At 37.5% G+C, this 16249-nt stretch overlaps 1 protein-coding gene across 2 annotated transcripts; it reads left to right on the top strand.

The window, feature by feature from the left end:
• The first annotated feature begins 8787 nt into the window (after nucleotides 1-8787).
• Nucleotides 8788-14038, top strand: LOC104612330 (uncharacterized). 2 transcript variants are annotated; one of them, XR_016082235.1, is made up of 9 exons: nucleotides 8788-9507; nucleotides 9591-9665; nucleotides 9817-9885; nucleotides 11111-11468; nucleotides 12402-12569; nucleotides 12713-12762; nucleotides 12866-12963; nucleotides 13513-13570; nucleotides 13657-13737. XR_016082235.1 is itself a non-coding variant. In XM_010279714.3 (8 exons), the coding sequence occupies exons 1-8, from the start codon at nucleotides 9325-9327 to the stop codon at nucleotides 13872-13874; spliced, it is 1179 nt and encodes a 392-aa protein (XP_010278016.1). In that variant the 5' UTR covers nucleotides 8790-9324; the 3' UTR covers nucleotides 13875-14038. The 2 variants fall into 2 exon arrangements, 1 of the variants encoding a protein (XP_010278016.1); XM_010279714.3 differs by lacking the exon at nucleotides 12866-12963 and having other exon boundaries at nucleotides 8790-9507; nucleotides 13657-14038.
• Nucleotides 14039-16249: the final 2211 nt, after the last annotated feature.

Raw genomic sequence — 16249 nt, 5'->3', positions numbered from 1 at the left:
TTTCAGAAGAAATGGGCCCTCATTTTTATATTCAAAAATTTGATTTTATTGTCTTGATAGTGGCACTCCTTTCTCAAAGTTGTTGTAGTAACCTAATATAGGAATGGATTAGGCTCAATTTCTAACAGAAACCCACAAGAATGATTGCTATAATTTCCGAAATCTGAAAAAAAAAATACTCCTAACTCTTGAGACTTATTTCGAGGTGATATTGTCGGGCCTTCGGTACTAATTTTTCTAAGGCCTTCGTGTCCTTGCCTCTTTTTCTTAGTCTAGGAGAAGATAAGAATGCAAGCTCTCCAAGGTTTCAGAACTTTAAGCAACCCAAAAATTACAAACTTGAGTTAAATGTTGAAGTGAGAGGCTTACATCTCGTATATGACCTTGATAAGAGTTTTCCAACAACTGAGATATATTATATTGAAGCTTGAATGGATCCTTGAGCTAGGGAGTGCTTCTGACAAATGAGAGTTCTCTAGAGCTTTAAGATGCTTCTAGGGTCTCTCTTCTATTTTTCCCTTCTCTAGCCCCCTCCTAGAGCTCGAATTAGGTCTTTATTTATAGAGAAAGGGAGGGGAACAGGTTTGAATCTCACTCAATCATAGAGCATAGACCCCACCCTCTTAAGAGCTCAGGTTGGGACAACTGATGTGGTGATTTAATCTAATGCATCAAAACGATATCTTTCTAGTTTATTGATTAAACGAATGAATTAGGCTATGAAATTTGATGTTCAAGGGTTTTTGTGGTTTTTGAACATGGTGATGGGGTCCAATTGGTTAAATAAATCTTGTATGATGGAGATCTATGGCTAGTGTGCTTTAATCAATATGATTTGCCAAAACAAAATCTTAGGTTAGTGGATGGTTAAATGAGTGAATTTTGAGATGAAATTTGATGGATAGGCATTTTTGGGTGTTCTGAATCTTATGGAAGTAATGGATCTTTGATTAGTGGTGTGGATTAAAGGATTTGGTTCAAATTACAATTTTTGGCTTATGAATCATCATCCAATGAGAGGGTCCAAAATGGAACCTTGCTTGTTTTGGGAGAAAATAGAGGAATTTATGGTTGGATCTTATATGTGGTTTGTTTTGAGGATTTTTTATGTGTGGGAACGGATTAAAGTAAGGAGTCAAGTGAGTGGTTTTGATTTGAGAAAATATGGTTAACCTTGGTTTTCTAACTCTAGTCATTTAGGGTTGTCAAAATGGAACCTTGGTATTTTCAAGATTGATCATCATATATTCAATGTGGGATTTTGGGGGTTAATCTTATCTCCATATCCTTGGGGTAGTGAACATGTTGGGTTTGATTTTGTGGAGTCAAGGTTTAAAACGTCACATAGATTGAGACTGTTAGAGAGGAAGTTAGTGTGATGAAGTGCAACTAAGCTTTAGTTTCCTAGGTCTAGGTATCATGACTTATCAGATGTTCGATATTGATTTCAAGTTTCTTATTTTTCACATGGATTGTATCAAAAGTAGGGAATTTGGGTTTTGATAAGTCTCAAGTTGATTTGGTTGTGTTTTCAAGTTTTGGGGGTATAAAGAGATAAGGTGAAGGGCCAAGCAAAAATTAGGTGTTGACACCCATATACCATGTTTCCTTTTCTGTATAAATTTTCTAACTCAAAAAAAAAGTAAAAAAGAGGGAGGAAGAAATTTAGAGAAAAGAAATAGCAACCCCAAGACAAAAAAAAAATTCCATTTGACTGTTGTTACTTAAACTTCAAGAAATTAACTAGGATAAGAAAGGACTAAGGAGCAATAGCTAAGAATGGAAAGTTGGAAACACACTTTACATTACATGTACAATTCGGATTGAGTTGGTTTTGATTGTCACACTTGAAAACCAAAATTGACATGCTCTATCGATTTATTTACTTACAAGTATTGAAACCGACTAGCAATTTTGAAAATTTGACTAAATTGGGTTGGGCCAGGCCGATATGGTAAGTTTGACTCACATTATGAACACCCCTACCCTTAGACCTTTGATGGACTAAGCTTTTATGAGGCTTTAGAGTCGAGGTATTAGTTAGTGAGCATCAAAATGTTTAATGCTTTTTTAGCAAAAGTTAAAGTGTTAACTTTGATTTCTATGCATAACACACATGGAAGAAAAATACAAGATTTTCATAAATGAGAAGTTGTTACATCACCAATAATACATCTAGTGACATTTTAAATTCCAAGTATAAGTTATAAGCTTCTCATTGAGGTGTTCAAACCGATAGGTCCTAGGTCATAGTGCCTTCACTACTTTATAGGGTCCTTTCTAATTTGGTACAAGATTACCCGTATTGGGCTTGATGATAATGAATTTTCTCAAGATGAGGCTATCAATCCAAAATTGTTGTCTTCAAACCTAAGAGGTGTAGTACCCTATAGCCCACTTCTAGTAGGCCATAAATCTAATTTGGGTGTGTTCCTAGGCTTCTTTTAATAGATCTAGGTTGGATCTAAGTTCTCCATTGTTCCCTCCATTTTAATTCTTAGTCTTCAAGGTTGACTGATCAAACTTGGATAGTATGGTAGCTTTGGTACCAAAGTCAAGGTTGAAGGATGTTTTGCTTATCTCACTCTAAGTCCTATAGGTCTAGACTACACGTATTGGGAGTTATTTCATAAAAAGACTCAATCAATTCTAATCTTTAGGTTGAATGATGGTTTGTATGTTAGTTTAGAGATAGTCGATTAAGGTGAACTATTGCTTAAATCTAAAGTTAGCACAGAAGTCTATAAACTTCAAATCATTGAATGACCATTGTCCATAATCAACATGTGAGGTACGTTGAAACGATAGATGATGTTGTTTTAGAAAGAGTTCTAAATGTTTTTTGTTGTAATCTATGTCAACAACTCGACCTTGATCCACTTTGTGAAATAGTTAATGACTACAATCAAAAGCTTTCTCTAACTTATGGTTGGAGGAAAAGGGTCTAAGGTTGTCCATTCCCTATTGAGTTAAAGGCCACATACTATTAATAGAGATGAGGGAAGTAGAAAATCGATGTGGCACATTGGCATGCCTTTATCATTGGTTGCACTTTTAGATGAGCTGAGCAATCTCTTTTTTCATTGTGGCCTAGAAATAGTTGTGGCTAAGGTCCTACCCCCTTAGATGGATACCACAAAGGCCTTTGTGTATTTCGTTGAGGATGTTGTCCCCTTCTTCAGGTCTCAAACACTTCAAGTAGGGCAAAGTAAATGATCTCTTATATAACTTGTCATCAATAAGTGCATATCAAGTTGATCTATACATAACTTTTGAGCTTCAAATATATTCTTTGATAGGTAGATCACGATGTAGGTAGTTCAAGATAAGGTCCATCCAACTTGGATCAATTTAGACTGGATATAGCTTGGTCTAAATCTTCTATGTTGGGATGGGCCAATTCTTCCACAAATATTGACCTATTAAGGTCTAACTCTACTGAGCTAACTAGATTAGATAAGGAATTAACTTGAGCATTCTCAGGCCATGAAATCCTTTAGAAAGTAAGGTGCTGGAATTGAAAAGTTAACTCTTGGATTGTTCTGAGATACTTGAACATAGCTAGCTATTTGGCCTTATATTCCCTATTCACTTGATTAATAACCAATTACGAACTCTTAAAGGATTTCTCCTAATCTACTTGTATCTCCCTAGCCCAAGAGAGATTGGCCAAAAGTTGCTCATATTCGACATTATTGTTAGAGGTTGGAAAGTTGAACCAAAGTGCATACTCCAACATTGTATTGTCTCAACTTAGAAATATGAGGCCTGCTCCACTCCACTTTAAGTTAGAAGACTCATTTACATGTAAGGTCCAAATAAGTTAAAGCTCATCTGTTGTGCTACATTGTTGTTGCCAAAGGTACACTGGAGGATAAAATCTACTAAGGCTTAAGATTTAATGGATGACCTTGTTTGATAATTGATGTCAAATTCTCTAAGTTCAATAGCACACTTCATCAACCAAAATGAGGTCTTAGGCTTCTACAAGATCTTCCTTAAAGGTTAGTTGGTGAGGACAACTATAGTATGCACCTAGAAATAAGTTCTCAACTTCCTATCTGAGGTCACTAGGTGCATATGCTATCTTCTTCACATCAAGGTACTTGGTCTTGGCATCGTGGAGGACCTTGTAGCATAGTGAATTATTTTTGTTCCTCACATCTTCTCAAATTAGTAAACTGTTACATTGTCAAAAAGAATTGAAGTCACACAAAAAGCCCTTAAATAGATGAAACAATTTTCTATAATGAAAATTACCCTCAAACACTAGACAAAACTTATCCAAAACATATAACCTACAACGACATTGTACTACTTGGAATTTAAGCTAGAGAAATGTAGAAAAGATTTCAATGCTTCTAATTGGAAACTTGTTGGCCTATCCAAAAAATCACCAACAAAAAGCACTAGTGGAATCTTAGCTCTTATCTTCGCCATCATTGGAACCTCATCGTCTTCACCATTTTGAAAATTGGAGCAAACCAAAATGTTAAAAACCTTTACAGAGAACCCTTGCAAAATGCAAACTAGTTGTAGTAAGGGGCTTTTTTGCACAGAAGAGGGGGGAGTAGATGTTGTTGGAGACTTTTGATTGTTAATCTAATTTAGTCATGAGGAAGAAGATAGACTTCCAAAGGAGAAGGCAATCTCTTAAATTTATGTGGTGGGTAATTCTAGGATTTTCAAATGTTTCAAATCACACATATAGTTGCATATTATAAGTAAAGTAGCACGTTTTAAAGTTCAGATACTAAAATTGAACTACACCCAAAGTACATGGTACTAATATGAAATTTACCCTAAAAATAAGAGGAAAGAAGAAGGTAATTGATGTGGCACTAAGGAGTGGACTAGGGAGAGAAAAGGGACAAAGGAAAGAGAGAGAAAGAGAGAAAATATGAAGGGAGAAGGGAGGAAGGAGAGGGTGGGGATGAGTCCATAGAAGTTTGGGAAAACTTCCCAAGTAACCAGCAAATCTTTCACATAAAATTAATTGGAGTTCAAAAGGACTCCTTGTGTTTTCTCCCCTTATATTCAAAGAAAAAAATTATTCTCAAAAAGCATTGCCATGTGTACTACTGTACATAATAAACCCTCTTTTATTGGTAAGTTTATATTAAAATTTAAACTTTAAAACAATTAATTTCATTTTAATTAAGAAAAGCACCAAGAGAAAATGGGTAGGCAATTTATGTCATGCCAGAAGGCTATGATATCAAAAGATCTTTGATCTACCAAACTGGTAGCTTGCTTTTAATTGCCCAACACTACCTGGAAATGGATGGTAAAGACACAAGAGAGAAATGTACACAAGAATCTACTAGATGAAACAACCAAGACAAACAAAGACTTGTCATCTTGCAAGGCCTTTGCAAATAGCGTCATAGAGACAAGAACCTTCATGAAACTAAGGTCAAAACCTCCAATAGAAATCCCGTAGCCATTGAACACTCCTGTTACAATAAAGAGCCACAAACACAGGGCCTAGAAAAAACTACCAAAACAAATCTACTACATGGAAGACGACACAAGAACTTAATCTAAAGAAACACCAACAACACTACAACATAGAAAGAATAAAAACAAAAGTAGAGACATTACTTTCCATTGTCATAAAAGCAAGGAATTTGTCAACTTGTTTTTTTTCATAAACGTGGTAGCCAATCAGGTGTTATTTATCAAAATCCATGGGTGGGTTTTGATTGGTCAAAACTCTTCTGATACCATGTCTTTCCTACATCATAGATTTTCACTAAAGGGTGCATTTCATGGGTCTTGACAAATAAATTAAAACTCACCCATGAATTTTGATAAATAACACCTAATTGGCTACCACTAGTTGACTGGTCAGAAGTTTTTCTTCTCATATCATAGTGAACAATCGGATATTTGTTAGCCTTCTATCTACAGTAAAACGTCTTACTTGTTGGGCTTAATCCAGACATCTACATAGTCCATTTATGTAATGGGCCTTAAATTAACAGAACTTGGCGAATACAGTGGAAGCCCATCCAGTTAGGCATGTAAACAGAGTGAATTTGAATTCAATTGTAAAAGTGATGATTCAAATTCGATTAAATATTCAGCGGATGTGAAGAGTTAATAACTAAATTCGAATTCGACTGGTTAATCGAATATTCGAATTCGATTGGTTATTCGAATCAACATAAAAACTCCAAGTCTTGAAGTGTAACAATGAGCCTCTGTTCACCATAAACGAACAAACAACTCAAGCAAACGAAAAAAGACAGAAAACAAAACACCTAAAAAACTAAGCAAAGTGAAGAACAACAAATGAAAGAAAAAAAGAAAACAAAACACTTAAAAAATCTAAAGCAAGAAGCTAAGTCTCTAGTCACAATAACAAATCCCTTTACCGCAGAGAGAGAAAGAGAGAAAGAACAGAGGGAGAATAAAGAGAGAGCAAGAGAGGTAGAAAGAGGGATCGTTCATCAAAAGAGAAACAAAGGAAAAAAACATTAGAAAGATGCAGAGAACTTGAAAACCCCAAACATTCGGCTGATTTTTCTGCAACAATGCCTCCAGCTACTAGAGTTTGGATGTCGACCACCTTCATACCATGGAGAGACGGAGGGGAATGGCGAATGGGGGAGAAGCGAGGCAAGTGAGATGGAATAGCAGAGATGAGGGAGATGAGATGAGCAATACGCTATTGGCAAATGAAAAAGTAAACTGAGTGGTCTTATCACTTAGAAGATAATCGCGTGTTTTGTAAGAGATATGTCAGTAGGCTATTGGTAAATCGAAGATGAATAGTACGTGAACTATAAAAACCCTGTATCTTGTAAGGGATATGTGAAATTAGAAAGCATTAAAAGGGGATGATAAAAATATATTATATAATATTATATTTATATTTATAATATAATCGAATTTGAATATTTATCGAATCGAATCAACCTAAATTCAAATTCGATTCGATTAATTAATCGGTAGGAAATGAATATTCGAATTCGACCATTTATGCTATTCGAATCATCCGAATTTGATTTGATTACATCTTATCTTGAATTCGAAATCGGTTTTTCAGATACCATTGACACCCCTACATCCAGTAATGACGCATGCATGAGATCTCCAAGGTGCAAGGGCTGGCTTGTCCATATCCCCTCAGTATGAAAGGAAGTATATATATATATATATATATATATATATATATATATATTAATTAATTAAACCTCTTGACAATTGGAAGCGTTTATGGAGTTATCTTAGAGGGAATCAAGGGAAGGCCAAAACTTGTAGAGTGCAAGTTGGGTTGGAGAATTCATTAAGCATTGAGAGAATTGAGAGATAGAGAGAGATGCAAACTGATGGTGGAATTAATGGAATTCGATGATATTATACTTTATTGGGTGTTGCATCTGATGTGTAAAAATGATTTGAATTCTGAAAGTTGAAACCTTTGATTCTTTGGTAATTAAGCACGCAACACTAAAGCCAACTTTACTGATAGATGCATATTAATTTAATCTATATAAGGATATATATACTTATTGTTGTACCAGATCAGATCATATCATATCTGATCAGATTGGGATGAATCGTATTCAGATTCCAATTCAACCGATCAGAATTGAGTTTGAATTTGGCAAACGTACAGATGTCATTTGAATGCTGAAGCCATAGCTTTATTTTCTTTTGAAAAAAAAAAGGTAAGATTTATTAAGAAATAAGAAAGAGCTAGAGCATAAAAGAAGTATACTAGCTATAGGGGTGCTACCGAGCACTGACACAATCACACTGGAAACCAAGACCAAAGAAAAAAGACCCAAGCCCAGACGCCCAGAGGCCGGACCCAAGCCCGCAAGGCTAGGAACAACAAAGCACTAAAAAACACCAGAAACAGCCCCATCACCCTCGAGCCAAAACAAAAACCAGAACCAGAAGAAAAATATATCATATTAGCTAGTGCCTGGTGTTGACCATATTATTGATATATGCATGTACCCACAAATTAATTCGAAACAGATAAGAATATTAACCAGAAAACATATGTTCCCACTCTTAATAAACAAGCAGAAAACCATTGCGAATCATCACAAATACATACTCTGTCTTGTACAAGACGGCAACTTCTCTTGGAGTTCAGAAGGAATTTAATATTTGAGTATCGCCTTTTAGTGTTTGTTCCGATTGTGATTTGGATCTTGGGCTGTTAACATTGTTTTCTTTTATTTTTTATAATGAGATTTGTCAAAGTTAAGCATGATTCCTCTAAACTCATAACTGCCCATCATGCAAATGCATGAATGGACACCTAAGCAAAGGATAATCCCTCTAATAACATGAGCTTAATGAACAAGTAAACGAATCTCCATAAAGTAAGCAAATCCATCAAGAGAGAGAGAGAGAGATGACCTCATATCAACCACAAAAGGAGAGAAAAACCCATTAAAAGCTTCTCAGCCAACTTTCATCTTTGATATTATATGGAAAAGGTAATCCGCAGTGAGTTTCCTTAGTCAATAGTTAATTATGCACGCCTTATTGTAAAGAAGGAAAGCTTGGTCTCAATGATACATGTCTTCTTCTTTTCTCCATTGTGGCCCAACTGCACGTTTGGTGTATAATGCTTGACACCCCTTAACTTTTTCTCTCTCTCCTTGCCTTTTATGCCTCTTTCTGTTAGTTGTCTCAATTTTTGGCTTGAGGGTTACAAGGAAGGATCCTTGTGTTCCTCTTTATTTCTCCACCAACAAAATATATCTTGCTTCTATCATGGTAGGCATGTGTTCATCCTCATTGTTTTTTGAGTCTCCTTTCAATCAAATCCTATTCCCTCTATATGCTCTTATTATGCCAACTGGGTCCCTTGTTTTCAACCTTCTTCATTTAATTATTTTATCTGCAAAGCTGGTGTAGAGTATTCTTGCCAACTGCGATCATGGATGTACTTTCTCTTTTCAGAAATACTTGAGTAAGATGACAGGATGCCTCTAAGCCCTCCTTGCTGCTTTGTTGTATACCAGGTGATAATACATGTAAACAGGGTCCTCCCTCATCGTTGAATGTAGTCGATCACTTGTCATCAACGGCAGAAATTAATCCTCTTGGTTGATCTGGTGGACCCACCTTACCCCTCCATCTGGATTAAAGTACTTGGCCAAGATGCTAATCACTTATTGAATATTTGATGATATACTTTTGAACTATGATCCTGTTAAGAACACAACTCCAACACAAAAATTTGACAATAATTTACTGTAATTGGAGCCGTTTATATATATATCTCGACAAGTGAGCAGTTTTCCTTTATTATGAGTTCATCTCCAAACTAGTTTTCGTTCTCAGAACAGCATGGATTCCAACTTTGCTCTAGCAGTTGATCCTCAGGTGCCCCATGAGCCTATGGATTTTCTTTCACGAAATTGGTGCAACTCTGCACTTCAAGTCTTCCAACCAGTGGAACAAGATCAATCAATTGTTCATCAAGATAGTCTGGTTAAGGCCTTGGAGAATGATATTAAATCTCCATCGTTGGTGAGTATAAACCTTAATATATTTTCGATCGATAGTAGTTTGCAGAAAAGAAGAAAAGCATTTAACCATGTGCATGCTTGCAGAACATGGACAAGAGCTTAAAAATGGATGAAGGATACCTCAAGTCTGTACCGCCATGGAAATCAAACGATGTAAAGGTAACAGTATAACACCCAAGATCACCTGATAGTAGTTTTTGCAGAGAAACTGCACTTAACTTTCTATTTGTTTCTCTTTTTCTTGGTATATATTGATGTTTTACCAGTTCTGATCTATGTGTTTGTCTTTTAATTTGTTTCAAAAACCCAGTCATGGATCTGGCTTCAACAAGCGATGCATCCAGAACTAAACTATGATCGATGTTTCCGAAAGAGATGGGTAAGCTCATGTTTCTGCTCTAGTTTCCTGTGTGGTGTTTGTTGATCTTATTAAACAATACAACACCTGCCGAGTCCTGATATCTTCCCCTCTTGACTCCACCGACTAGTTTTGAATTATCAACATACCCAATCCTCAACTTAATTTAGCTTTAGGAAACTTAAATGAAACGGGCCACTTTTCGGGAATCAAATCAATATGAAATCTGGTTCGGCTGGGTTTCAGTCCCACAAGATGATTTAGGACAAACTTAATTCACTCAGAGGTCAGAAACACTTTCGAATAGCCAAATTATGAACACGTCGTTGTGTAGACTATGATCAGATAGAGCTTGATAGAACTTAGATTTAGCCTCGAATTTCTCTCCACCATTCTAATTAAATCTTTTCAGATGTCTAGATAGAGTCCTAGATAGTGTCTGTGTCCGCATGCGTTCAACTGGGCGAAGTCCATCTTTAGTCGGATAGGTACCATCTGCCTGGCCCTGAATTAGCCTGAGCCAAGGCCAACCCCACTTCTTATGTGAACTAGATTCTGATCAGTTGCTGACAGAATAGTCAGCGTAACATATTATTTAGGAATGTGGCTTTGGGCTTTGGTGGCTTTGGTCCAAAGAGCCTGACAACGACCACGGCTTCTTCAGTCTTCAAGCTCAGGGAGACCCTCCATCCTTCCCCAAACATTCGCAGAATATGTTTCCAGTTTTGGGAGCACCACTGCACCAATACAAAGGAAGTTGCAGCTGGTGTCCTGTGTCTACTAGGTCTCCCAGAGTCAATGTGGAGGTAGGATTATTATAATCTAAAAGTTGAAAATTCAGTTCAACAACAGCCCACCCATATTGGGTCTAGTGGGCCCACCTGACCAAGTTTGTTTTGGGCCTTTGCGCTGGATTTGTAGGATCCTTGGCCACTGGTCATGATCTGCAACTTGTTTGATTTTAACCCGACCCGAAACTAATGGGATATGGGATATGATTTGCCAGAAATACTGGGTTCACATTGCCAACAAGGGTAAAAGGATCTAGACGAGATTGCAGTTGCAGCAGTCAAATATGTGATGGACTAAAGGACCCACTTTTCCTAATTTGAAATAAACGGGTTAATGGGTCGACCCAGAATACGTCCTAGTTATAACATTGAATAGATCAAGAGAAGCTCCTTTATTTTCAAGAGCTAGAGTTATACAGAGAACTGACTAGAAATAATAAATCAATTTTGTGCAGGACTATTGGAAGTTTATGCCATTTAAGAACATTTCAGTGAAGAAGTGGTTGAAAGAGATAAGGTTGAAGAGAAAGGAGGAAGATAGATTGCAGAGAGCTGAAGTGCATGCAGCGATATCAGTTGCCGGTGTGGCAGCTGCACTGGCAGCCATTGCTGCAGAGAACAATAAACAGAACCAGCCCAGCACAACAAAAGAAGCAGCTATGGCTTCTGCAGCTGCTTTGGTGGCAGCTCAGTGCGCACAAGTCGCAGAAGCCATGGGTGCCAAGAGGGAACAGCTCAGCGTTGTCATGGGTTCTGCTATGACCAGTACCAGTGCCAATGATATCTTGACACTTACAGCTGCAGCTGCAACATGTATTGGCCTCTCTCTATAAGAAATTTGCATGAATGGAACATAATGTTTAGCTAGGGGTGCCATTGCCTACCATCCAAGGTCCGGTAAAGGCCCATTAGGGCTAACCATTCATATCAGGCCCACACAATTTGTATTCGCCCCAAGCCCAAGGTCCAGTAAAGGTATTCGCCTCATGTAATTGAATCCTGATCACCTGCTTACAGAAGACGTTTCAACACCCGCCCAACATGATCGATACGCACCACACATCTTTGAATCTCGATTTCCTACCCACTTGAGATTGCAGGGACACATGAGGAGCATCTCATGCTCTTACATGTTATTATACATGGGGAGATGTTTCTAATGCACGGGGTAGTGTTTTGTGGGTAGGTGTGGGTAAAGTTCTAGTGAGTAGGAGATCCGGAGTCTTCGTTTTATGGTGGGTCCCAGTCCCAGTCCCATGGTGAGATGTGCGGTGTGATATCATGTTGGGAGAGTGTTGAACGTCATTTGTTCGCAGGTGATCCCTACACCTATGCAATTTGCTCACCATCCTTGCCACCAAAGGGTGAAACTTAAGTGGGTCCAACCCAAAACCGAGCCATCCTAATTTGTAATTTTACAAACGATGCGTTTAGATTTCACGTCTTCAGGCTAGGCCTGGGCCCAAAAATTTTGGCTTTTATTATTTTTCGGGTTATACCTATGCCTAACCCTTATGTATGTATGTCAAATTTAGCATATGGGCTGATTGACCAATTTGAGCCTGGTCCGAGTCCAACCCCAACTTAAATGCATCAAATTTTATTTTATGATGGACCTGGGTTGGACAAATTGTACTTGATCCATATTTGGGCCTTAGCCTAATTCTTAGGATTAGTTCTGGATCCGGCCCAGACCACCTGACTTGCATGCCGTCTAATTAATTACTCCTTCTCTGTATATTCAAGCACTGAGAGGAGCTGCTACACTAAGGGGAAGGTCGGGTCTCAGGGACAGAATAAATGGGAGATCACCCATACTCCCTATTGAAGAGAACAGTAATATTGACTTTGACTTTGAAAAGTGTAGATGTCTGCTTGCCAAGGGATTAGAGCTTAACATCGAATCATCCGACGGTAAGTCAATTCAACTAATGGCTAGATACTGTAGCTTTCAAAAGGTAAATGTTCATATTTCTTCTAGATGGAGATATACTACTCTTGATTAAGTGGTTTTGACCGGATTTTTGTCTTCCTGTCTCATCTTTGGTTTGTGTTAGGGAAGTGTTTGTCAAGATCTGTCTCAATCATCCTCAACAATGAAACAAAGGTTATATCTTTAATTCGTACTTCTGTTTGCCTCACAATAACATAATTCACAAATCCTACATTTCTAAACCTAAACTGCCAGACTTACCAGCTTTCTTATCCAGAATTTGATGGTTATACCAATACCATGCACCAAAATTGCAGATTCCTCCAGTCTCCATTAATAGAACCATGTCTGTGGTGGTTTCCAGGCTACATCAAGGTCAGATCAATATGAGTCATGACAATTTAGGTCCAACTTTGCCTTTGAATTTTAATATTTAGGCTATATTTGGTTTGATAGAAAGAAGAGAGAGAAACATAAAGAGAGTAAGTTCTTAACAGGTTTTATGAAATTCCTTAAGAACTTTCAATCAACTTTCTGTTTCTTACATTTTCTATCAAACCAAAAACAGCCTTGGTCTACCAAATAACAAACTGTGGGAGGGATTTTGCCAACAACTCTTGATACTTCCTGGAATTTTCCATTTGGCCTCAAAAGATGGAGACAATAATACTTGGAAATATGCAGATTGTTAGCTGTGTCTTTCACGGTTTTGGTAAAGTGATCCAAGAGTGGCGAACCCTGCTGGACCAGTCCATGTGCACTCCATTTTTAAAAGGACTAAATTTCAGTTCTCAGTATAAAAGAGTGCACATCTGTATTTGAACTTTGATCTAACTAGTTTCTAATTAGTACCCAAACAAGAAACAAATCCAAAAAACAAGATCAGAAACCAATTTGACAGTGATATTCACATTTCTATGACAGGTTATTCTGAAAATTAGGAAGACCAATGTTGTCACAGCCTTTGCAAGAACAAGAGAAAGTAAGTGTTAGCAACATCCAAATAAGTTCAGCGTGTCGTGTTGCACAGAGGAGCTAACCAAATAAATATCTTTAATTTGGCTACAGGTGTTGTGCTTGACTTGCATGCTGAGCTTTATAAGGACCCGACCGGCGAAGATACCGACTCATCATACCTTATTGTGTTGACAACAAGTAGGGGAGTGATCAAGCTAGACATGGATGATGATTATGCTTGTTACAGGATGTGGGCTATGACCATAAAACATATGCTGATGCTCTCTACTACATTTAGAAGATACGAACTCCAATTCTACAGGAGTTGAGTAGTCCATCATGTTGAATTTGCAATCCAATTGGACAATTCTATAAGCGTTGTTCAATAATTTACACTCCACACATGGAACTCTAAGAGTGGTGTTTCATTTTAGAAATTAGGAATGTCTGGCTATAGTTATAAAGTAATTATTTTTATTTTATTTTTCTTTAATTTTCATGATTTTGAACATACAAATTTGGAATTGTGTTGAACTTTTTACAAAATGGGCCTATGGATTTCTCATGCCATCATCTATATGGCAGGTGTTAGACTTGGTTGAGAGAGAGAGAGAGAATCAAAGGACGAGCTCTTTTACCCTCTTATATTACACCCCCAACTCCTTGTTTCACACAGTAAGTGTCTTCCCATTGCATAAGACATCCAACACCACTTGGAATGAACTTCCAGAGTTGATGATGAAACCTAAAATTACAGCATGCAGACTGGATATTTTGACCTAACCCATGTAGTCAATGTCTCAGAAACAGGACTCGGACAGCCGGCTGAACTGGGTTGGACAAGAACTGGCTACCAATCTGGTTTATGAAAACCAACCGGTTTTGAAGCCAATTGCCAGGTTAACCGGAAAAATATAGAACCAAGCAATCATGCAACAGGTTCCTTTGGTTAAACTAAACCACAATTAAGTTTTTTATTTTATTCAGGAGAATGATTTTCTCTTCCAGTGTCCTCCACAGAACTCACATGGAGTTCAATTTTATCATAAAATAAAAACTTAAAGGGTTTAGTTTATCTAGACTTGATTCACTTTGCGTTGTATAAGACTTGGGTGATCAACCTTTAATTCTTTTTCTGTAACTTGACGGTCGATTTATAAATCTTGGGAAAATCCCTTCGTTTTGAATGGGCCATTTTGGTCATTTAAATGGGCCTGCTTTGAGATATATAAAACTTTGATCTACTATGCACCCAGGTTTTTAAAACCGTTCTGGGTCCAGTTTCTGGGTTAAATGGTCTGATCGTGTGCTCCGAATGGTTGGTCCACCCTAACAAAATTTAAAAAAACAAAACAAAAAAGGCCAAAAACCATTGTTCGGGTCAACGGTTTGACAATTTGACCGACCAGGTGAAAAGTTTGCTAACCAAATCAGCAGCTTTTTCAGTCCAACCATCTGGTCCGGTCCGGTTTGAAAATACTGCTATGCACAACTGAAGAAAGGAGCACTTATGATGTAGATCTAGGGCTCATATTTTGGTTGGTCCTTAACCTAACCCAATCCATCTAATTAACACCCCTACTTTATTAGATAGAGTGAAAAGAGACTATGGATTTAATGGGGAGGGGAGATGTTACAAACATTGATTATTATGCGTCTGTGTGAGAGAGAGAAGAATTGTCTTATTAAAAAGTAAATATGGATTTTATGAGAGACAATGAAAACGTAATTTTGCCTTATTATATTTTTAATGATGCACTTAATGCTTGCATTTAAGGACATAGGACTCATGAGAGGGAGGTCATTCAAGGTTGCCTGGTTGGCAAGTTACAAGGTTTTGACCCAAATCCAAAGGAGTTGTAGGGTTGAGTTATGACTTTAAAAATTGGTCATGGTACTTTAAAAATGCCGCTGACCCAGACAATTATGTCTTAGACACTGCTAATGCATCTTCACCATGCTCTCTAACGCAAGCATAAGAATAACTTCCACCTTCATCTACACAATTAACACTGAGTATTCCCTCCATGGCCATAGCTCCTCCTTACCGTTACCATATGATCACTCGTGCAATGAATGGAACTCGGAAGACTAAAATCTAACTACTTCCAAGTTCCAAAGTATGCACTAACAAGTGACTCCATTGAACCAAGGTACTTCTCTCAGGCCATCAAATGTTCTCATTGGCATCTGACTATGCAAGAAGAGTTCAATGCTCTTCTATGGAATGGTACATGGGTTCTTGTTCCCCCTCTCCAAATTAGAAGGTTATTGGCTATAAGTGGGTATATAAAACTAAGTGACAACCTAATGGCTCTGTTGAATATTGCTACAATGCCCATCTAGTGGTGAAGGGATTTCACCAAAAACATGATGGGATAGACAGTCAAGCAGATGTTTAAGCCTGTGGTTAAACCAACCACAATCTTTTTCATTCTCTCTCATCAATATTTCTAATGCATTTCTTAATGGGAATCTTTAGAGGAGGTTTAATTTCCATACATTAACCTCTAGCATTTGTTGGTTTTGCTCACCCTGATCATGTTTATATGCTCCCTAAGTCATTGTATGGTCTCAATCAATCTCCTCCCGTTTGGTATCGACGGTTGACTGTAACCCTATTTGAAATGGATTTCAAAGGTTATCCAACTGATACATTTCTCTTTATTTACTCATCAGGTGGTACTATTGTTTACAGTCCTGT

This window comes from Nelumbo nucifera, chromosome 2 (genome assembly GCF_055504915.1).
Source record: "Nelumbo nucifera cultivar China Antique chromosome 2, China Antique-T2T, whole genome shotgun sequence".
In the NCBI taxonomy this organism is placed as follows: domain Eukaryota; kingdom Viridiplantae; phylum Streptophyta; class Magnoliopsida; order Proteales; family Nelumbonaceae; genus Nelumbo; species Nelumbo nucifera.
Note: the sequence above shows the minus strand (reverse complement) of the source record. Positions and strands in the feature narration are given on the sequence as shown.